Source organism: Channa argus, chromosome 10 (assembly GCF_033026475.1).
Source record: "Channa argus isolate prfri chromosome 10, Channa argus male v1.0, whole genome shotgun sequence".
Lineage (NCBI taxonomy): Eukaryota > Metazoa > Chordata > Actinopteri > Anabantiformes > Channidae > Channa > Channa argus.
This window is the reverse complement of record NC_090206.1, coordinates 24,708,874-24,732,566: the sequence shown is the minus strand read 5'-3', so window position 1 is coordinate 24,732,566 and position 23,693 is coordinate 24,708,874. Positions and strand designations below refer to the sequence as shown.

The window sequence follows — 23,693 nt, the reverse complement described above, 5'->3', positions numbered from 1 at the left end:
TTTCTTTTGAGAGTTACTGTGAATCTCTCACCAAAGATGATTTTTAAAAAGTCACATGATGAAAAGATTCAAAAATTCAAAAATTCTGTTTCCTCAGTACAGTGAGATATAATCACTACAGTGATTATACTGCATTATCTTTTAGCCAGAACGTTTGACGTTAGTTTGTACCAAGACTTAATGACATGTTATACAATAAGAGGGCAAATGGAATTAATACAATAATTTGGGAAATTATCATTATCAACGTGGCTCATGTGGTTACTATACTAAGGAAGTACATGTGTGCTGTTGTCACTGTGTGTAGCATTTTGTTTAATATTCAATTCAACTTTATTTCTATACTCAGTGCATTGGGGGGTGGGTCCCCCAGCAGTCTAACCTATAGCAGCATAACTATAACTAACTATAAGATTTTTTAGAGGGAAGGTTTTGAGCCTAGACTTAAAGTATAGAGGGTGTCTGCTTCCTGAATCTGAACTGGGAGCTGGTTCCACAGGAGAGGAGCTTGATAGCTAAAGGCTCTACCTCCCCTTCTACCTTTGGAAATTCTGGGACCACAAGTAGGCCTGCATTCTGAGAGCGAAGTGGTCTACTGGGATGATATGGTGCTATGAGGTCTTCTAAATATGATGGAGCCTGACCATTCAGAGCTTTATATGTAAGAAGCAGGGTTTTAAATTCTATTCTACATTTAATGGGAAGCCAATGGAGAGAAGCTAGTGAAGGTGAAATATGATCTCTCTTGCTAGTTCCAGTCAGCACTCTTGCTGCAGCATTTTGGATTAATTGCAGGCTCTTCAGGGAGTTACTGGGACATCCTGAAAGTAGGGAATTACAGTAGTCCAACCTAGAAGTAACAAAAGCATGGACCAGTTTTTCGGCATCACTTTGAGACAGGATGCTCAAATGCTTTATATTTGAGGTATAGGACAAATCCTGGTCAAAAATAACTATAATAACATGCAATAGTACTGAAGGGCAGAGTTATCCCATCTGGAGTAACAATATGGTTGGACATCATATTTTTGAGATTTTTGGGTGAAATACTATGACTTCAATTTTGCCTGAAGCGGCACAATTTGACGTCAATATCTCATGCTGTGGGATGAGAACGTGTGGACAAATCATTTGATTTTATCACACTCCATCCTGTTTGATAAATATGCAAACATCCATACAGTAGGTGGAAAATTCCATTCGTAAAACCAACTTTGTAATTGACTGGCCTGAGTTGTAACGCACAAGAAAAAAGACAAAAAGGAACAGGAAAAGAAAAGATCAAACATGAGAAAGGGGGCAGGGAGAATGTTTCTCGGCGAGCATCTTTACTGAAACAAATGTCATGTTTCAGCTTGAGGTGCAGAACAATTAGCTGATTTGTGCTGACAAGTGCCCCTGAGCTAAAGTCTGTCCAGTGTTTTCACGCAGCCTTGTTCTCTTTGATATACACATGCTGAGGGCTCGTGCTAAGGAGGGTGTTTCTGATCTTATTGACATGCACACTTGTTGGCGATGGCTGTGAGGACGCTCACTGTCATACTGCATTCCATGGTATCAAGCCTTAATCTGAAGCCTTAACATACAAACAGGCTTTTGGAATTGTGAACATGTGAGGAACCATAGAACGACATGAGCACACACAAACGCACACTCTTAGCCACACACACGTTGACAGTTACAGCTGAGAGTTTAGCTTAATGATCTGGAGGAGGACGAGGAAACACTTGCTGTTTGCTTTGGCTTTTTCTGTGTTCTGGTGTTCGTCTCCACACTGCTGATTACAGCTTCAGAAGCTGCTTCACCGTGTGGAAGGAATTAGATCAGGGGAGGGGATTTTACAGCAGCGGGAGACCCACAGGCCATGCGGAACTAAATATTTAAACCAAATATTTTCTCGTTTACCGGAGCTCAATTGAAAGAGTCAAAATGACCATAAAGAGAAGCACAGGGATCACAAAAAGATGCCAAATGACCAAAAGCAGACACCACATGTCCAAAAAAACCACACAATGTAAAAAAGAACGTGGGGAAATTAATAGAATAGTAGCTTTCTGTCCATCATTGAGTACACATCATGTTCATGTTCCCATACCTACATGTTACAATGCCCTGCACTTAACCCAGCCACCCTGGGGGGGGGGGGGGAGCAGTGGGCAGCCACAGGCCCCAGGAGCCAGCGCTGAGTTTTTTGCTTGAGGACATTTGATCCTGGAGACTTCTGCCAGCAGGCGGCTGGTAAATTTCGGGGAGAAAAATCGTTTCAATCATCTTTTAAACCGCACATCCGGTGACTCCACATCAACTAAAACAAATGTTTTCAATTACATTTTGCATAATGTATTTAGAAATGGCCAGAAAATGAATTTGTGGGGCATTTGTTGTTCGTTTTAATAATAAATGTGGCTCTTTTTAACCAGTTTACTTCCAGCAGCTGACATCAGTCAGGTGCTTTTCCACGTGGTGTTCTGTACTTGTGTGTATCATGGGAGGTCATGTTTCATGTCACTGATGATCCTCACAAGGTGATTAAAGAACAGACAAGTTTACCTTCTAATGATTATTTGGTAGATGTGAATAGGTATGTTCTGTCTACTGTACCAGGGAAAACCTTGTCAAATTACATGCAAAGAGACCAGGAGGACGTGAGAATCCTCGGGGTCGGGTCTGCGGAACGTTAAATAAAAAGGATGTGGCATAGAAACATCATCAGTAAATGCATCAGCGGTGCCTGTAAACTGTCAAAAGAACGCGAGCATTTAGCTGAAATGTGTTTTCGTTATCAGTCTTTATGACTGTTACATTTTCCTGCAGGAGTTTCGACTGTAGAAAAAGTGATTTTTGAGGCCATTTACAAGCCAGCGCAGCGGAGGATTATGTCTCCTCTGGATATCCTTTCCAGAAAACTGACACTTTTGTTAGATGAACTGCGATGAAAGAGTAGACAGGCGCCATACGTTTATATAAAAATCATGTCCTCTCTGATCATATGACAGTGCTGACTATCATGTATCAAACCGCTCGACTACTTATGGCTCCACGGGGCTTAAAATGGTGATGAAGTCTGTTGTCTGTCCTCGTCCTCTCCTTCTGTCATCTGACCATGGTGCATTTGCTGTCTCTTTATATTATACTTGCTCCATTTTTAGATAATCTCTCTTTTTTTATGTTTCTGTACCAGATGTATGTAAAACATTTGAGCCACTGCGACAAACCATGACTTGTTATGATTCATCCAGGGGCTTAATAATGGATCAAGCACTCAGTGTTATTTTTGGACACTTAAAAAAATCATAGAGGAGCTAATAGGATGTGTTGATGTTCTTATCTAATATGGACTGTACTGTACGAACAACTCTTGCTGTTTCGGACAGTTAAATCCTTGCCAGTCATTTTGACACAAGCTGTGTTTTAAGGTGTGGATTTGTGCAGCCCTAAAACAATTAAACTTACAAAAAGGCACATCACTGTTTTACAAGCGTGGCTGGGTGCGTCACTGCTGTGTCCTGAACATTTAGACATATACTGGAAAAACCCAGAGTGGTTTTCAGGGAGGAAATAGTGCAGGAAATGATTGTCGTCCGGTAAAATACGGTAAAGGTGGTCGTTTGTTTCAATAGCAAACAACCATCACTTCAACCTTAACGCTTGAATATTTGACGCCTACACCAATGACCTAGTATATAAAGTCAAAAAGTGTCATAGGGAGGTGGACAGGGTGGTGGTGGATGGTAGAACAAGACAAAGTACTTTTCCACAGGAGACAGGGGTTCGTCTCTAGTGCGAGACGTTGCGCACTTTCATCATAATTGTAACACGGTTGTGCCACGGTTACTTTAGTACGGAAGTACGTGTGTGACGTCACTGTTTGTAGGAGTTTGTTTTTTATGGAATTAATCTGGCAACTTAACATTACACTGAAGTTTTTATGCCTAACCCTGACCCATGTTGTCTCTTAACATAACCTTACCCTGAAGTTGCTTTTATGTGTGTATAAAGTCATTCCTGGGGCGTCAAATGGTGATGCTCCAGAAGCAATGCCAAAAGGTAAAGGATGTCAAGAAGTGGCACAATTTGACCGCAAAGGAATCGTCATTATCTGTCGCTGTGGGATGAGAACGTGTTGAGTAGTTAGACCATCAACAGTTTCTGTTGGAGACGGAAGGAGACATGTGGTGAGACATTAAGTCATGATATAGGGCAACTGACTTTTTTACGAACCCTAACCATCCTTATGTAGTGTCTACACCTAACCCTCATGTCTTTGTGCCTAACCTTAACCAAATTGCGGTGTTTGCCCAGTATCAATACAGTGTTTCTGAGGGTTTAGCTCAAAAAAATAGCGTGGAACTATTTTGGTACCATTGTAAGTGATGGTAGATGCCATTTTGTTGCCTGGTGCCAAAAGGGCTCCGATTTCGATGGAGGCCTTCCTCCCTATGTGGAGAGGGGCCACTTATTCAGGTCAGTGGGTCGTCTGACAGGGTAAAGACAAACTACGTAGAGAGAGTTCTCCAAAGTTTACTTGGTTGCAGAAACGCATACGAGCCTAAAATTGAGAAAACAAGGCTAAGACCCCTAAGCAGAACAATGATGTTCGTCGCTGTTAGAGCCATACGCCCTTTTTTTCATGGTCAATATTTTCAGTCCTCACTTTTCCTAAGAGGGAAAGCACAGGTGTAACTAATTATGTTAATGCTGACTCTGTGCCATGAGTAATGAGGGTGAGCCTGAATCAACAAATTGCAGGGCAATTGGAAGTGGACACCTAGACAGAATGCAGCCATGATTAATATCAGTAACACGTGTGCTTCTTCTGCTACGCCAATGAAATTCTGTGGAAAAGGGCTAATTTTTTTCTGACAATACATCCCCACAAGGCTAAACTTTGTCAGCAGCCTTTTACGATCATCTCTGGCAGTGGGAAAAGGCCTTGTGTGAACCGTATACAGTTTACCAATGACTGAGGTGTTTAGAGTGTGTATGAGAAGCAGGGTGGGGATGAATCACATCACCTTAGTGCTAAATCAACCTATTCTGATAGATTTACAAATCGCTGTATAAAAAAACACCCAGAGTGGAGTTTGCATGACGCAGTGTTGCTTCAAAATGTCTGAAGACACAAACTGTAGGGGACCAGTAGCTTTTAAAATTCTTGTGACTGCTTGGTTATGCGTGTGCTTTGATAGACCTTTGCAGGACCATGCCTCTCTTCGTGTCAGCCGGGATCAGTGCCAGCCCCCTTGTGACCCTGAGGGATAAGAGTGTGTAGCTGATGAATAGATACATCTGAAAGGCAAATTGAAGCTGTTCTTTCATGGAAGGAGGAATCTGGTTATTGACCTGAAATTGATAAATGAGGTCTTACAGTCCGAAGGTGTTCTGGTCTGATGCTGACCAGTCATCAGTCTCACGGGTCCAGGCACAAATGTGAGCAGCAGAGGATTTAGTTTTATAGGACCTGGTCTTACGGGTTTATAGTTTTGTTTGAATTTACATGGAGCAGATGGCTGCGGTTCACTGCATCTGCACCCGTCCATTAGCATCACCTGAACAAAATGTTCTCAGCAAAAAACTGCAAAAATGTGAGGGTAATATCTCCAGCTCATAAAATCATTAAAATATTGAGAAGAAAACAGAAAACCAGCACTGCATTAAAAACAGACATGGCCACACCATGAGATCAGATACCAAAATGCAGTGTCATTGTCTTTTGGGTTATGGAATATGCCTGGGCTTCTGCGGGCTGAGTCAGAACTTTGAAAACTGTCTCACACAGATGAGAGATGAATGATTACAACTTTAAAGGCTGATTTGTTGCCTTGTGTCGCTCAGAATTTCTTTTTGCTTTAAGTCCGACGGTTTCTCAGTCAGAGGGATGAGAAGTTCCCACATTGACGCCGTGGCTCAGCAGTAGGGATGTGTGGTCTCTGTAGGTGGTGTAGCAGTTTCCATTGATTACTGCTAAAGCTCAGCTACTGCACGCTGTGAGGAGATGTGCCATGTCTCTAAAGCCACTGTGTAATTTTCCAAATTCAGTTATTCCTCTAGATCTAAACTTTGTGTTCACTGCGTGGTAGCAGCTTACGCAGACGAAGACGCGAAAAGCTCACCACCTAATCATTTGCCAGCAGTCCAGACTAGTCCCCGTGGCTGGATCCGTCCTCAAAATGTCGCCATTTTTGGTTTTGAGGAAATTGTTATCCCAGCGAAAAAGACTACATTCATGTTTTTCCACGACGGATACAGATTATTTTTTGGTTCAGACTCCCTAAAAAAAAAAAAAAAATGTATGAGGATTGAAAAACATTGCTCAGAAGTTGGATGAGTGTTGCTAAATTATTGTGATGATTTATTTTGGCTCAAATCTGTGCAAAACATGAGAAACACAATACTACTCGAAGATAATAAATTACTGATGTTACATGCTTGGGCTTTAAGTTTGCACAGAGGTGCATAGGTGATTTTTCTTTTGTATATTCCAGGACAATAGATTGTAGGAAAGTAAATGGTTAACACATCCTTCCTTAATGTTTCCTTGAGGACTCCTCACCCACTAAACAACAGAGGCCTTGGAGGCCAATATGTCGACATGAATAAATGTGAAACAGGGCAGGTGCTGAAAAGCAGATGAATTCTTTGGGTCCACCGGAAATAAAAAATCCATGACCTTGCTATTGAAAGTCCAAATGAAAAGAAATTGTTCAAAAGTCATTTTCCTGTTAGTCTGACTGTTAATCTTCCTGCCTACAGTGAATTTTGGCTCCTCTGAGGCCGGAAAATGAAATAACACAGAATGAGGCATAAAATCTACAAATGTGGTTCCACCTCTTCTTCTCTCCATCATGTGTGTTTGTTGTCTCCATGCTGTCTGTGTCAGTCAGATCGTGGCCAATGGTTTGTCTAAACTGTGTCTTTACTCTTTCATAGTGTCTGTGACTCACATTAGCTCAGTGAATCCAGTATGGGAATCCCTTTAGCTATATACGCGCTCAATATCACACTCATCCCAGATCTTAAGCACTTTGGCGGACGTCCATCCTCAAGGCAGGAGACTTTACTCCAACACAATATACCCAAATCCAAGTGAAGCAAGATCAACCAAAGACACCAATTTCAGTTACTGGCGTGTTTTTCATTTTGTAATGTTCTTTGGGTGTTGGATTGCTGCTGCTCCAATATCTGTTTGCAAAAATAGTGGCAACAAACGTGAAATTCACTGGTATGAATCATAGAAATAGGGGAGGGTCGCATCAGGAAGGGTATCCAACATAAATAATTGTGCCAAATCAACACGCGGACAAATGATCCTCTGTGGCGAACTGAACTCGCACAGTAAACCGAAAGGACAAAAATAAAAAATACTAATAGCAGTTACTACTCCATTCAGCCAAAACCCAGCGTAAACGTAGTCGAACTAAGAACGTTGTAACATCCATCATAGTTTTTTAGGAAAAGCTGCTGTAAAAACAGACATTTCAAGCTGTAAAAAAAAAGTTATGCTCTGATATAATTGCAGCCATTTACTTATTCAGAAGCCGTAAATGGAAAATGAGAAATTGGTTGAGAACTACTACAAGCTTTAGCAGTTTTGGAGCTGCAGTAAAAGATGTGGCTCATTTTGAAAACTGGACCTGCACATCACTGGCACTGATTAAGCATCTTGCCAACAGTAACAGAAAAAGGGGAAAGTGTGTTTTTCTGTGTGACTGTAATCACCAGGCTGTTCTGTGAGCATCTCTCTTCTGGTGCGATGGCGACTAAACAAAAGCAGACTAATTGACAGTTGGTCAAAAGATGTTGCCAGGCAACTCAAACTGGTGCCTGACTGTTGTCGTCACCAGCTTGAATTTCCCCAGGAGCCTTGAAGAGATGGATGTGTTGCGTTATTTATAAAAAGAAAAAAGAAATAGTCTGTCTGTGAGTAGACAATTTCAGATGATTTTTTTAAAATTGTTTTTTTTTTTTTTTTGAAGGGTTTTGAATTTAATCATAATTTCTAGTGTTGTTCCCACTGTCACTTGGAGTGTGCACAGGCTCAGCTTGATGCCAAAATTAAACTTGCATTAAACCAACCTATAAATGAGAAAAATGAGACAGTTTTCCTTTTTAACTGAGTAAAAAAAATGGTTATTCTACTGCTTACTATTATGATATGAGAAGGACATTAATGTTGGGGGGGAAGCTGTAGCTCAGAGGTAAAGCAGATTGTGTGTGTGTGTGTGTGCGTGAAAATGAGAGGAAACACTTTGTCCATTAAAGTACGAAACCTCTATGTAAGTGCAGTGCATTCTTTCCCTCGTCCTAACACACACACACACACACACACACACACACACACACACACACACACACACACACACACACACACCTTTCAGTGAGCTGAATCAGTTCTTATCAGCAAATAATCATGGTTCAGTAAACAGGCTGCTATACCCTGGTAGGTTCAGTAGGTTCTTATCAAGCTCTATGGTACCAGATTGTTGTTGATGTTTAGTAAAAATTAAAACAGAACTGTAATTGAACTTCTTTGGTTTTGGCTCCAACTCTACCTGGTTAGGTTTAGGTTAAAAATGTCAGCGATAGGTTTTAGGAATAATCTGTAAAATCCCCTCTCAGTTTGAAATTGGACACAAACTGCTGGCATCCAGTTGATACTCATCTGCTTTGTCACCCACCCATCGACACCACCCTCCTCCTTAAGCAGACTGCCTTAAAAAAATGTCTTAGATGTTGCCTATTCACCAGAACACTGAGAGGTGTTTGTGCTGAACTCTATGGGGATCTGTTGAATTAATTGTTCTGATTGCAAAAAGCAAATTCCTGCTTTAGAATATAGTATTACATCCAACGCCAGTTTGGTGCCTGATGAGACAAAAAACGTAATGAGAGCGTAAATGTTGCAGGATTTGGCGACTTGTTCCTTATTCACCTTATTCATGAAGAAAAAGGGCAATTCCGACTTCAGAATGACAGAGTAATTTCCATGTACAGAGATCTCCGTCATCTCACCTCACCTCTGAAGCATGGCTTTGTCTAATGGGGATGGGGCGGGTCACGCTGCAGCTCGGCACCAGACTCTGCCCCAGGTGCAACCCATTTCCAGATTTCCCCTGCTGCATTATGGGCAAAGCTGACACCAGGATGAGACCAATAAGTGAATGATAATTGGAGGGGAAATGGATGTAGGACAAGTGAAACTGATGTAAAGTAATTAGATGAAGCTGAGCTCATACTGACTGGTCTGTCGCGTGTTTCTTTGAATTCAGCGTGTGTGTGTGTGTGTGTGTGTGTGTGCGCGGGAAGCTGCCAGAATCCTGCCTCGTGCCTCTGGGGAAATTGTAATGAAGACAATTAGCTTCAAATGACTCGCAGCACTTATTAGCTCACATTAACACTAACGGCTGTCTGATGCCTCACATTGTTCTGTCACGCACAAGGATTTAGTCAGTGACCCTGGGCTGCAAAAAGGGAAAGAGCTGCTGCGTGTTTCCTGTAGACTGAATTTAGAACTGTTGATTTACTCGTTCGTTTTCAATCTCTCCGAATCAGCCACTGGAGGCGAAGTGATTAGAAAAAAGCCCGAACGTGATTATTTGTTACATATTTCAAGATGAATGCGTGACATTTACCAACCCCCATCCCAGTATATCCTCTGATACGAGGTGCTAGAACTACCTGTCGGTGGCAGAGCTAAATAAGAATTTCAGAGAGGAGAACTGTGCAGGTTAATTAAAGATCAGGTTTTCAGATTAGATTAGATCCTGCTGGAGCCTGTAATGAGCATTAAAAACTTCCCAATGACATGAATGGACACTGAGATGCCGTTTGTTTTTATAGCTTCAAACTAAGGTATTTTAAAGCTGGTATCACTTGTAACATTGGCTCAGGGCCGAGCAGCTAATTTCATAATAAACACAGTTTAACCAACGTCAGACTTGTGCTTGAAGCAAGTGATTAACTTGATTTCTGTTTTGTTTTTTTCCCCCAAAGTCGGCTCTGTCTCCCAGCAGTTTGACTACACCGCCATCTGTGAGTGCAGCGACCGTGCTGTTTGCAGTTTGCAGTGTTGCTTCAGCACGTTGACCACAAAGACCCGTATTTGTTTTCTTGCTGAGATGAGAAATATCACTAAAACTTTCTCAAGCCTGTGCATTCGGTACAAAGCAAAAGCCCTTTGCTTTTGTTCCACAGCCGTGACAACGTACAGCACATTAAATCAAATGCTCTTCTTCACCGACCACAGTTTCGTAGGCTTTAAACGATTAAGTTGCTCGTTGTCTAAATGAATCATATTTTCAACAATCCCATGGAGACTCTGTGACTAACGATGGCTGACTGCTTCTACTCCTGTTAATGTCTGTCAGTATGCAGACTGCATTTGCTTCTTCCTCTGTGCTGTAAAAACACATCAGTCAGAAAAACAGCATAAATTAAAAATGGCCACATGACCAAGTTAGCCCTGTGACTCTTATGAGCAATAACCTAGACGCAGTTGTGATTTGAGGTTTTTGATAGTAAAGACTTTTCTAGTAGGTTAAGTGGCAAATGGATGAATTTCACTTTTATTCAAGGTGCTTTGCAGTTTGCAGCATCTTACCCACGCGCTCGTTCTGTGTGTGGAGACAGAGGAGGAGCTGTGAATCAGCAAACCTGCACTTTCGTTCAATGAAAAATAACTTTGAAAAAAAAAGATACAAACGAGGAGAATTCACAGTTCAGTTCCTGCATGTACTTTTTAATGAACACCGGAGAAGAAAAACTGTGGTTTTGTTTGACGTTATTCGACTCGAGCTCTGTTGTATCTGGGCTATGTGAGCATGAATGCATGTTTAATGTGCATCCTCCTTCACACCAACGCACACTTTAATGACTTTTTATCGCACTGAATATTAGACTCTGACGTCCTTTTCTACTGCGAATCATCTCCGGTGCATTTGTTTTATTTCAGGACAGTGAGTATCAACTCACTGTCCTTCCTTATTTGTCACAAATCATTAACTGTTCCATTCAGAGAGACGGGGTCACCACTTCAGGTTTGGATAATCGTCTCATGTGTCCCAATGACTTTTACCAGCCTGAACTGGTCTTTTTCTGCTTGTGTGGTTTTGATAAAAACACTGCCATAAGTAGTTTTCATAGCTTGGGGGGGGAAGCGAGACTATTATGAGTGAACACATCTCAAGTCTGAACTTCATAGTCATATTTATTCGGACAGTGATTTCATTTTGCAGTCTCCTCAGACTCTTTTTTTATGTCTGTCCAGTTTGACTTCATCAATCAAAGCTCAAGCACAGTTTACCAAGCAGCGCAGAGTTGACGTTTGTGGTTCAGTAAAGTAAAAGCTCTTGTCAATCACCTGCCACTTTGTTAAACAATCCCCTGAGTTGTAATTTGGACAAGTGACAACCCCCACACTCCAAGAATCCATAGTCATTCCCAGAACAAAATGTGGTGGTGCAGGTTTTGTGTCTTCAGCAATGAAAAGCAATTAAAAATTGGGTTTGACACCCAACTTAATTCCCGTTGTGGACAATCTCAATCTCCACAGACGTCTTGCCCCTTTTCCAGTCCACTCACGTCTTACCTTCATAGAATCCAATGATGGACAGTCGTGTCTTTGTGCAAAGCAGTAAAAACTGGAGCTAATCCCCAGTCATTGGTAAAACTGCACCTAAAAGAGCTAAAGCAACTTGTATATATGGAAAATTGTATATACGATATATGGAAAATATCGGATTGAATTCCTGCTGTTTTCAACTGAATCCATTTGGATTCATTTGAAGCATGAAGCTGTGAGTGATTCATTTGAAGCATGAAGCTGTGAGTGATTAGCTTGTTAGCAGTGTTTGTTTCTAAATGAAGCCGGTTTACGTTTAAGCTCTGAGTAGGACAAATACTGACTGACCTTTGACACTCACATTAACACCTACAGGCATCGTGTTAAGCTTAAGAGCTGTGCCAAGATACTTTTGCTAGGACGACTATAAATTCGGAGATCTTGCATCCAGCCACTGCAAAACTGCTTCACGAGATTTAAAAGTTTTAAACTTTTTCTGAGTGTGTACACGAGTCACTCAGTTAAAAAAACGACATAACTGATGTTTACGAATGTGAGTGGAGGTTTCCATCAGGATCGCTCCAGAATTTATGTCTCTTGTTGGATGCTCTATTCTGCTGCAGCACTAGTTTCTATTTACATAGACTGAATTTACTGTAAATTAATGCTTTTATTAAAAATGGATATTGAGAATGATTGAGAATAAGAAATCACTATAGCGACATCAGTGATATGTGTTTGAATCTCACACACAGATGTATGTGAGAGCACACTGCTGCTGCAGAGTGGAGTTAAGAAATAAAAGCCCGAATAGAGCAGCTTTTGCTTAAGAGGAGCCTGAATAATGGTTTCCTTTAATTTTAGGATTTCTTCCACCTGTCAGATTTTCCTTCTTTGTGTGTATTCGACCTCTTTACATTACAGCATCACATTTGCATAAACTGCCTCAACTTTGTATTGGAAAGTGAAAATGACGCATTTTGAGGCAAACATCGATGGCTGATCCGCCTTGAGCCCCAGACTACAGCCTAATTCTGCTACAGGTTATGAGCTCCAGGGGGCGTGGAGGGAGTTATACAAACCTGACATTTACAATTATGATTATGGCTGCACAGAGCAAGCTTTAATAAGCTTCATTTAGCTACATAAACAATCGGATCAACATTTGGCTTTTATAAACGTTCACTGCGACCAAAAATATCCAGCTAATGTATCCTGGTAAATGTCAGGTCAAGTCGGAACGTCACCTTTTGCTTTCCTTCCTTGTTTCATTTTGTGGAATGGTTTTGTGTTTGGGCTTTTTATCAAGTCATTAGGTCCAGGAGGCCTTTTGAAAAATACCTGTAACGACCGTACAAGTAAACTTGACTTTTTAATGCTTTTATTTCATTAGTTTTTACATATCATCTTCCAAATGTTTCATTTTGTTTCACTGCTTTGACAACAATCATTGTTGGTCATTAATTGGACTTTATGTAGAAAAACACAATCTGTAGGGTAATTGGGTTGATAAACAGATTCCCTTGAATAAAAAAAATATGAATATGAACTTTAAATTGCATTTGTACTTTCAACTGTAATTATGTGAGGTACACTTACAAATTAGTTTACACAGCTAAAAAGAAAAAAGTGTACAACACTTGAACAGGGCTGTTTCTGAAATCCCCCCCCAACTTACTATATAGGTTGTTGGCAATGCTCCCCATGTTAGAGATGAGAAAATTCAAACAGCTGTGATGATGAGAGACAACTCTTAGCGTCCGAAATGTCAGCTAAAAAATTTTGACGCTGGACAATATATCAATGCATTAGAGACAGCGTCTTTATTGGTGGCACTAACTATCATTAAGTGATAACGAGCAGAAATAAATTCCTATGGTATCCGCTCTAAAAACTAAACAGTTTTTAAAAAATTGTTGCCTCTATATATAGATTGCTGCCGATTCCCTAATATTACAAATGATATTATGGAGATGATAAAATTCCCAGTTTTAAGTTGACAAACGTTCTTATATTATTATTTTAAGTTCTTCTAACTTTTAAGGTACTTCCGGTACCACTATAAGGAACTGGAGTTATTTTTGACCAGGATTTGTGTTTTACCTCACATATAAAACAAATCCACAAAATTAAGAGCATCCTGTCTAAGGGATGCCGAAAAACTAGTTTTTACTTCTAGATCGGACTGCTGTAATTCCCCACTGTCGGGATGCCCCAGTAATAGAGATCATCTCTCCATTGGCTTCCCACAAAATCTACAATAGAAACATTTTTTCTCTACCAACCGAGCCACTAAACCCCATTTATTTTATTTTACATTTTTTTTGCTACACCCAAACACGATGGTAAACTGCGGTCAGTTGACCTAATTTGACGTGATCCAAAAGATGTTTATTTTACACCTTTATTAGTATTTTTTTTGCCCCTGTTCCAACTTTTTTTGGGAAAATGTTGGCGGTATAAATTATTTTCCTCATTTCTAATATTACATATGTAATCTTTGTACTGTTTAAACTAAAAATTAGTTTGAAAATCCTCCATTTTGATTAACATTTTAGCCAGTACACACGTTGCTAGGTTTTACCTTATCTGCACCCATCAAAACTCACGTCATTGAGAAAATTTACCCCTTTTCCCTCTAAGCGACACAGAAAAATAAACTTTCAGACGGAGCTGCCGATCAACTTGACACCTGGAAGTAATCTTTTTTTTTTTTTTTTTTTTTTTTTTTAAATAAACCATCAACCAGAAATTCGTACTCTACTCCAGTATCAATAAATAAAAGATTGTTTGTAACCATTTAAGCGCTGAATCTGAAATGACACGCTGTCCTCCATGTCAATCACATTTCACTGCAGTGTTGTTCTCAGCGAAGGTGCCCACCTTCAAACTGCTCCTCTCCGTTTCTCTGGCAGTGACCTGTGTTTTTTCAATCACCTATGATTATTTTCTTTGCCATGACAAGCATTCTTTAAACAAACAACCGCGGCTGCTGCCACAGCTTAACCTTTCCTCTGAACGGCAGGTTTCCGTTTCTGGGCTGAGCTCGCAGGTCAAACTGGAGTTTTGTTACAATTAGGCTCTGTTATCTTTACCTGAACTCTGAGAAGGAGGCTGCACAGCACGAGGCAGCGCTTTGAGAAAAGCAGCGAGAATGTTTGAAACACAATCTCTTTGGAAAGCGCTGGCAGCGAATGAGCTCGAGAGACCCTTTAAGTGTTTGTGACAGTTCCAGCAACTGGTTTGCTGCCTTCATAGCTCGTAGTATGACGAACATTGTAAGCGACAGACTGGCTAGTGTGAGACAAAAGAGCTGGCTCCATTACTTTATCATATGCCAGATGGTGGCTGGCTGTGCTACTGAGGAAAGAGGGATGGATGGACAGGAAATTGTGGTTTTAGAATATTCATCGCTGTAAAATCCAGTAGCTCTTCTAATTTACATTATTTAGTTGACTTTACTTAGTTATCAAGACTTTGCACTTCTTACTCGTTTTCATCAAGAGACATAACAAACTAATTTTCCTTATTGTTTTTGAGTGACACTAACTTAAAACAGTCAAGTAGCAACAAATAAGCCAATGACACTACTACATCAGTGAGAAAGCAACACACTACTAGGAAAAGCATTTCCAAAAGCAAAATGCACTGACTGCTTTAGGGCTAAAAATAAATTATTCAAAAACTGTTAAGATATTAAAAAGCAGAATACAAAGCTGACAGCTGAATGTCTGGTAACTTGATGAAAGTTTGAATGGTTTCTCTAGGCTGAAGCATCCCCGACTAGTTAAAGCTGGAACAGGACAAAGCTTAGGAGGAGCTGAAGAGTCTCTCCGTTCATCTGAAAGAAGAAAAATTGCTTGAAAAAAGCTGAATATTTTAGGTATAGATATTAAAAAGCTGAATACTGAGCTGTGTTGAACATGTTGTACGGTACCAGTTTTACGGTTGGACGCAATAAGGCTCTTGACACAGCTGCTCAGTTTAAATAGGGTTTAATTATAAAATAGTTGGCGAAACAGGATGGAGATGTAGTGACTCCTCCGACTCGCTAGGTGGTGCTGAACTCCAGTTGGGGGGGAAGTATGGTTCTGGCAGAGCAGTATACTTGAGATGCAGCGAGGGTGGGCAACTTGAAGATAGCGTAGGGAAATGTCCACTGGGGAAGATGAAGTGGTCTTGGTCTGTATCACAGACGCAGGCCTGGTAGTGAGCAAGAGTTTGTGATAATCGTGATTTTTCATGGGTCAATAACAAGACTCCCAATCCTTAGTCATACACTCGGTCGGCAACAGAGAGTCAATAGGAAGCACTTACTCACAAACCCAAAGTAGGATTTTGCAAAGCTGAAGGAAGCTGAATATCATATCAAGTGTGTTTCCCTTGTGTGTGTGCGTGTCGAATGTAGGTCGACTTCACCACAAACTCATTTTACCCTCTAAAAGCAAACAATTAAGAATCGAGTATCAAAAAGGCTTTTATTTTGAAAGTGTCAAACTGACTTTGGTATATGTGATGTTATAAGTGGCCACTGTAGCTGAAGAACGTCTGTTCATTTGAATGAGAGAAAATTGCTAAAAAAAAAGAAGTATAAAGTATAAAATATATCAAAAACCTGAAAATAAAAAAAATGTTTTGTAGCTGAAAGGCTAGGCTACTAGTCATAATACTAATAAAAACTTAGAATAACAGATACTGTGACTGCTGGAAGCCTTCACACTATATCACCAAACACTTGTAAGCAAGTATTAACAAGGTCATGTAGCTTAGTATTAATGATGTCAAAGCAGCCTGGTGCAGTTCATCCACCCAGTACATTTACCTTTGCCTTTTTTCTGCCCTGGGATCATCCTCTGCTGGCATTTGCTAAGCACTGAGAGAAGGTTAATAATTATAGTATTTTAGTATCATATTGAGTTGTTACACAAGTAATGAATTTCATACATTTTCTGGGGGGGAGGTGGGTTAAGAAACTGAAAAATGTGACCAAAGTAAAAAGTCATGTGTAACAAATGTTTTAAGTTATAAGTAACTGTCCCCTGATCTTTTCAGGGCAATACTTTTAGTCCTGAGCTTCTACGCATAATTCTTCTCTCGTTTTGGCCTCAGCTTCCACTTTTACTGTGGCCTCGTACAGTAGAAGGACCTGTTGTGACCCAGTCCTCTCTTTATCTTTCCTTGTTTATGACACCCAGACCCAGTGTTCAGTACTAGATTGGATGGCGCTCGGCACCTCTGTTGCCAGCCTGCATAATAGCAGGCTTGTTTTTGCCTGCTGAGAGGGAAGGCCAGTGTCCAGACAGCTATTGTTTGCAATTAAGGATTCCCCACCGAGGCCTTCGGCAGCGGCCAAAATGTGCGGTTTTTATAATAAACAATGCAACGTTTGAGGCCCTCTGTGTTGATAAGACCTTCACCCCCACGTGGGATTTGATGGTAGAGTTCAGCGTGGACATGATTTGTGAGCACAAACAAAAGGGAACTGGCTTGGATGTTGGAGGCTGGACATGCTGGGATGAGGAGATGTTTTTCTTTTGGGGTTAGTTTGGTTTAGTGACGTAACAAGCTGGCAGATAGTATCCAATTACCTAGTGACTGATAGTATGTCAGAAGGGCAAAGAGAGCATGGATACAGCTCCATAAATCCACCGCTTTTCCATCTAGACTTGAAGCATATGAAGGATCCTGAGTATCCAGTTCCAGCTCATTTGAATTAAAAGCAAAGTCAGCTGCAACCCTGTCCAAACAGTTCCAAGCCAAAAATGAGATGTTTCTATTCACATGCTCTCGTACAGCTACTGAATTACGGTGATTTAGATAATTTAGACAACATGTAAAAAGTAATTTTTGGATGAAGAACGTGTTGCCTAGTGGAGCACTGTCTGTGTGACGTGTGATGTGCTTTTAATTCGATTTTTGAAAAACAATGGAGGTTTACAGCACGGAAGAATCCAGATTGCAGATTCACAGCCATTATGTGTGAAGAGAGACACTTCATTGACTCAACTGTATTGGGATTGTTGAAACTTTGATTGACTTAGAAAAAGACCAACAGTGTCCATTAATATGGTGCATTTCAGCAAGAAACATCCATTCACCTAACTTTATATTCATTAAAATGAAATTAAAACTTCTCTTTCAGATTCAGAGGTTATAATATGGTATATTTGATCTGAATTACAATGACTAAGTTTATGAAGTTCTGAAATTAATCCTGCTCTTTTCCCCCCTATAGCGATAACTGATTTTGCTCGTGTGTATTTGAATATTTGCAGCTCCAACTCACAGAAGAACAGAACTCTCAGGATAACATTCAAAGCTACAATCCACTCTTCCCTGCCCAACCTTCCCTCCCTTGTAAAATAACATGTGAACATGTGTGTGCCATGGTAACATGGCAAACCGTTCCCCTTCTCATACAAAAGGATTATTTGACAATCAAGCAACTGTCAATCAAGCTTCTGTCAAGCTTGATGAGCCAGTGATGCTCAGTGTAGAGGAGATCTTACTCCGGAGATCTACATTAGTAAGAAACCGTCTCTACGCTGGCTAAACACTACTCAGCCAATAATGGAAGGAGAAATTGATCCAGACAGTCAAAGCCAAGTCTCATGGCCATGGAGAATGCTTTGCTAATTCTTACAGGCAAAATAAAGGTCAAGCTGGACCAGCTGGTGAAACTAAAAGACATAATACTCTATACTCTCACAATGGACTTTATCTTGGCGTATTGTCAGTCGTCAATCTCTCAACTGCAGCTTGTCCAAAATGCTGCAGCGCGTCTTTTAACCGGCAATGGAAAATATGAGGACATTTCTCCCATTTTATCTTGACTTCACTGGCTGCCTGTGCAATTTCTTCTATTTCTATTTGTTTTTAAAAGTTTAATGCACCTCTCTGAGCTTCTGTATCCATACGTTCCAGGACGTTCGCTTAGATCAGCTAACCTGCTGCTTCTGAGTGAACCAATAACGAAACCTAAGCTCAGAGGAGACCGACCTTTTGCAGTGGCTGCTCCAAAACTATGGAACGAGTTGCCCTTGCACATTAGACAGGCCTCATCCTTACCTGTTTTTAAATCCCGTCTTAAAACCTACTTGCTTTCATTGGCCTTTGAGTTGACCAGTCTGAGTTGACATTATTTCATTATTTTATCTGTTCGTTATTTTATCCTGTTATTTATTATTTGTTTATTGCACACATTTTATGCTTTTGTATGCGCCTAAAAAACAAAGTTACAGTGATTCACTTTTATGTTGCTTCTGTGCAAAGTGTTTTCACCTTGCCATTACAGTTTGGCGCAGCAGTCACCGCTCACAACAAACTGTCTGTGCAATATGTGGAATCATCAGCTGTGACTGTCCTGGTGGCTGTTTCGCCTTAGCCTGGCTCTCACTCCGACCGGAAAGGACATAGTCAGTGTCTCTCACCTGAAACTAGACCCGTCCTGACGCTGTTTTGCCCGACCACACATAAATTGTGTTTCAGCACAGGATGTTGCACATCTGAGCTGGTTTTCTTTTTCTTTATTTTGTGTTTGTAATGATCCTTTAATGTATTTTTTTTACATTTGTTGTTCTGCACCATCTGTTTGTGCAAAGATGTTTAATAGGGAATCATAAAAACAGTATTTAGTTAGTTTGGCATCTGTGGCTTTTTTTTTGTAGATTCTTGGTATATATCAGTTAGACCGGAGAGTTGAGAACTTGATGGGAGCACAAACACACTTCTGTACTGTTTTGAATAGAAAAGTTTGGGAGCATATGTTTGTGCTGAATCTTATACTCAAGTGTATTGTCGGACATGTGATTCGTTACACTGCCTCGCACAGTGAACACCTGCCTGCAGCATCAGCTCCTCCATTGGTGTGGTCCACCAAGGCTCCTGTCAGTCAGTCATCAGGGGTGGGAAACAGAAAATTCCAAACAGCAGCACATTAGCAGTCAGTTCAGCCACTGGATGTGGAGCCGCTAAAGCCCCTCTCTAGACCGTCTGAGGTGCTCAGGGTATTCGAAGACAATGTGCAGGTGAATGAAGTGTGATCAGACTTCATTCAATAAAAACCTTGAAAATTCCTGTTCTCCAATGGGGGGTAAAAGAAACCAGCTGTCTAGTAACAAGTTGCAGCTTTAAAGCTTCTTGTGTGGTGTAGGTATTACCTCAGTCCCCCCTCATCCATCTCTGAGTGCCTAATGGAGGCTGCAGCTCACTGAGGGCCCGCCACAAGTTCAGCTTAGCTGCAGGTCAAAGTTCATGTCTCCCTGATATCAACACACTCTTGTTTTTCACTCACTTCTTTCCTTTCACCTCTGGCTCTGCATTTCTGCATCTCCCGCAGGCCTCACAAAGACATTGTGTAGGATTTAAGAGCAAACCACAATAAACGGATACGTTTATAGAAAATGTATTTAAAATGTAATGCACAAATTTGAAAATGGAAAAAGTGCTTATCTGTCATGTATTGAGCCACATTGTGAACCCACCCCTCTTTATACCCTTTGGATACTATGGTAAACTTCAGCTGGCAGAGATGAGCACGATGGTTACTGCTGAGCCTTTTTACTTTTAGAGATTTTATGTTATACGCTTACTAAGGACACCCAGTGATTGGGCTCTGTCCTGATCCCGGACTGTGGAACGAACTCCCCTTAAGTCGGGATAGAAAACTGACAAAAAGAAAACCCCACACTTGTGCTCACTGATTTATTTTTATTGACATAAAAGTAGGAAGAGTTAAACATGATTTATTCGTGCAGAGATGTGAAAACATTATTTAAAGAGTAATTTAAACTTGATTTTCATTGCACCACTGTTCTGTTTTGTTTTTTACAATAATCCCCAAAAGCTGTGAATCCCCTGCAATTCGCTATAAAACAATCCTGCCCAGTCTATGTGCCAAGTAACCAGGTGTGTGGAGCAACCCCGTCTCCTAAAAATTAAGTTCCTATACAACCAAACTGACTGCAGTCTTATTAAAGTATTTTATGGTTGTGTTTAGGTGTCAGCAGCTGGTTAGAGTCAGAGGAAGTTCTAGGTCTGGTGTAACACAGGAAAATGTAACTGGGATCTTACACAGAATGTGTTTTATCCCTTTTAAACACATCCATGATCTTTCTCTCCCTTCTCTAACACTGAAGTCGTATTTTTTGCCAAAACCAAACTTGGGTCTTTGGCTTGACAGTCCAGTGGCTTGTGCACACACCACCCTCCCCACCCTCCCCACCCTCCTCACCCTCCTCACCCACCTCCTGGCAGCTTCTTTTCCTTTCATAAAAGCACCGTTTGTGTTATCTGCAAAACACTTTGCATCGGAACATAGTGATTAAGTCATTAAGTTCGCTACAAAAATATTATCTCATAATTTTTACGAGACAGCGTTGTGTGGGAAGGTTCCAACTTCTTTCTCAGGCTCGCTCTCTCTCTTTTTGATGCTACTGCTTGGTTTCATGGGCCCTGACCTTTATGGGACCTTTTGGGATTCACTTACAAATGTTGAAAAAACCTACTTGTCGAAAAACCCAATTTAACTAAAATTTGAACTGGACACATTTTTCTTTTGAAAATCATCAAATCTAAAAGGTCGAAGGTAGAAGAGTAAATCTGTGACTGGAAGATTGGCTGCCCAGGTCTGGGAATCGACATTAACATGAAACTGAGCATCAGAGCTCAGTCGAGCACTGTGCCTACGCTCTGCAGCTCACATGTATTAATGTTGGAGTCTCAAATACTTTCCCATTGATCTTAATTGTCCTTAAAGGATCTGGAAGCAGATACCAGCAGATTACAAAGCTGAAGTTGACAGGCAACTAATTATAAGTAAGTGTGCGTATTTAAAAGCTGAAAGCCAAAGCACTGCTGTCTGTAGCTTCTGCATCCCATGTCAAATCCAGAAGGAGGCAAGGCTCTCGTATGAAAGACTACATTTGTATGCTGCCCGTCACGACCCTGAGCACTTTAAAAGGTAGTGGCTGCAACAATTACATGCATATCAACGTTTCATTTAGGAGAAAGGTCAGTTCGTGTAGCTGACAAATTCAAGATGAAAGAAGATTAGTGTGGTGTTACTGAGGCCCGTTGAGCTTTTTTTTTTTTTTCTGGTAATGATGTTTCTGTTGAGAAGCTGTCAGTGTTCCCATTTGATCTGATTAGTGTGTTGGCACCACTGATCAAAGCAGCAACCTCATTTGCACACTATCACTTTGCCTTTGAACCTCGGATGGTGAGAGTAAAATAATTTGGCAGATAGGGACGAGGCACAGCTGAATCCAGCAGTGTATCACAGAGGCGCGTATTAGCATATTGCAGATAACATGGACAGAACATAAATGCTACAAATAAACTGCGTTCGAATATGTGATTTTTGTCGGCGGACAAATTCACAGGAAAATAAAATTTACTCGTAAGAATTTCTCACTGCTGCTGTGTAATTGTCATTGGAGATGGTGTGTTTCTGTGATCTACCTGTCTTTAAATGTGAGAGACTACTGTACTACTGTAATACACGGTCAGTGTCAAACGTGGGATTAAACATCAGTCTGATAGGACTTCGAACCCATACAACTCAGTCCGAGGCCTGTGATTCTTAGGTCATGCTGCACCTTAAAGCTATGCCAAGGCTACTGCACACGTCCTGAGTAGGAGCGAAAATACAACACCTGCCATAAAGTCTGACTTTCTCAGAGGTTGAGAAAAATTATGAAAGCATTGTCAAAGATTTGGAAACTATGAGTTTTGAATTGTTGCATGATGCAGGTGGCTGTATCTTCCATATGAATCAGAATAAAAATATCAGAAATCATATTTATTCTGCACACACTCAGAGGCTATGCAGTTGCCCCGATCGCTGCCAATATCTCTAACAGATGTAAAAACAATTCTTGTTGTCTTTTCTGAATCATTATGTGAGGACTGATTGGTTTGGTTGTTCAGCATCTAGGCTCTGATCTTGTAATGGATGTTGTGGGCGATCATTTTTTTTTCCCACACTGAGAAAATGTTCAATTCAGAATCTTAAGCAAGAAAACTTGTCAACTCTTACATGTAGTTTGAATCGTATCAACGAAATACAATCAGAAATATTTTCTTTATTTAGTTCTGTCTATCAAAATAGAATTTGTAGAGTTAAGAAAAGGTCATATTCCAACCATGTTTCCTTAAACTTACATTTCTATACATGCAAAAGGAAATATGTTTTTGAATGGGGAACATAATTGCAACTGGATTACTTTTTTACATCAAGAGGATATGTGGACATTAACGTACATTTGTTGATATCGAACGTACAATATCAGCGAAATGTTCTCGCACTAAACCACCGGATGTCGCAGTAAATCCTCCGGATTGTATGACTGCCTCAAACATTATTACATGTTTTTAGGGTTGTGTTTAGACTCTCACAGCACTTAGTTAGGGTTGGAGAAAGATCGTGTTCTGGCTTAAGAAAGCAAAATAACAGCAAAATAAATCAAATCTGGCTTGTTGCTCTGATGTGTAAAAATATTTGTCTCTGGCACCTGAATATTGAATGAACCATAGACACCAAACCTGTGAACTGGTTTGTCATCATTTCACTGAAAACCCTCCAGAAAACAGCAGCATGACACTGTAGGTTCATAGAGTAGAAGAGAATCATTTTGCACACGGATGTAGACTGGATGTTCACTTACTCGAGGTTTTACTGCCAGTGGCTGACAAACAATCTGCAGTAATGGATTAATTTAATTGAGCAAATGTAACTTTGTAAGTTTTTCATCTGTGTTTGTCCCTCTTATCTGTAGAGCTGAACTAATTGTTGCTCTATCTTTTTGGCGTTTCCATAGCGACAGCATGCCAACGCGGATGGCTCTGATCTGCTTCCTGTCTCTGGTCATGCTGATGAGCATCCTGGGAAACCTGCTGGTCATGGTGGCTGTCTGCAAGGACAGACAACTCAGGTGGGACTGGGCTTTCTTTCCTTTTCACCACTGTACATACAAAGACACACTCATGACTTCTAACCCTGTCTTATTGTCCATCCCACTATTACCTTAGTAAATGTCTTAGTGCGTCGGCAATGATGGTGTTTTTTTACACCAGACAAAGGTAGAAAAGAGTTTTGCAAGAGAAACGGTGCCTGAGAAGAAGAGCGAGAGCT

General features: G+C 40.6%; 1 protein-coding gene across 7 annotated transcripts in view; it reads left to right on the top strand.

Annotated features, from left to right (window-relative positions):
- Positions 1–23,693, top strand: part of htr4 (5-hydroxytryptamine receptor 4) — a 139,588-nt gene that overhangs the window by 42,572 nt on the left and 73,323 nt on the right. For 5 of the 7 annotated variants that reach the window (XM_067519284.1, XM_067519291.1, XM_067519290.1 and 2 more), the window contains one exon: positions 23,380–23,493. The exons of the other annotated variants lie outside the window; for them this stretch is intronic. In XM_067519284.1, the coding sequence (XP_067375385.1) occupies positions 23,380–23,493 (114 nt within the window). The remainder of the gene's footprint in view (positions 1–23,379; positions 23,494–23,693) is intronic. 7 annotated transcript variants of the gene reach the window in all.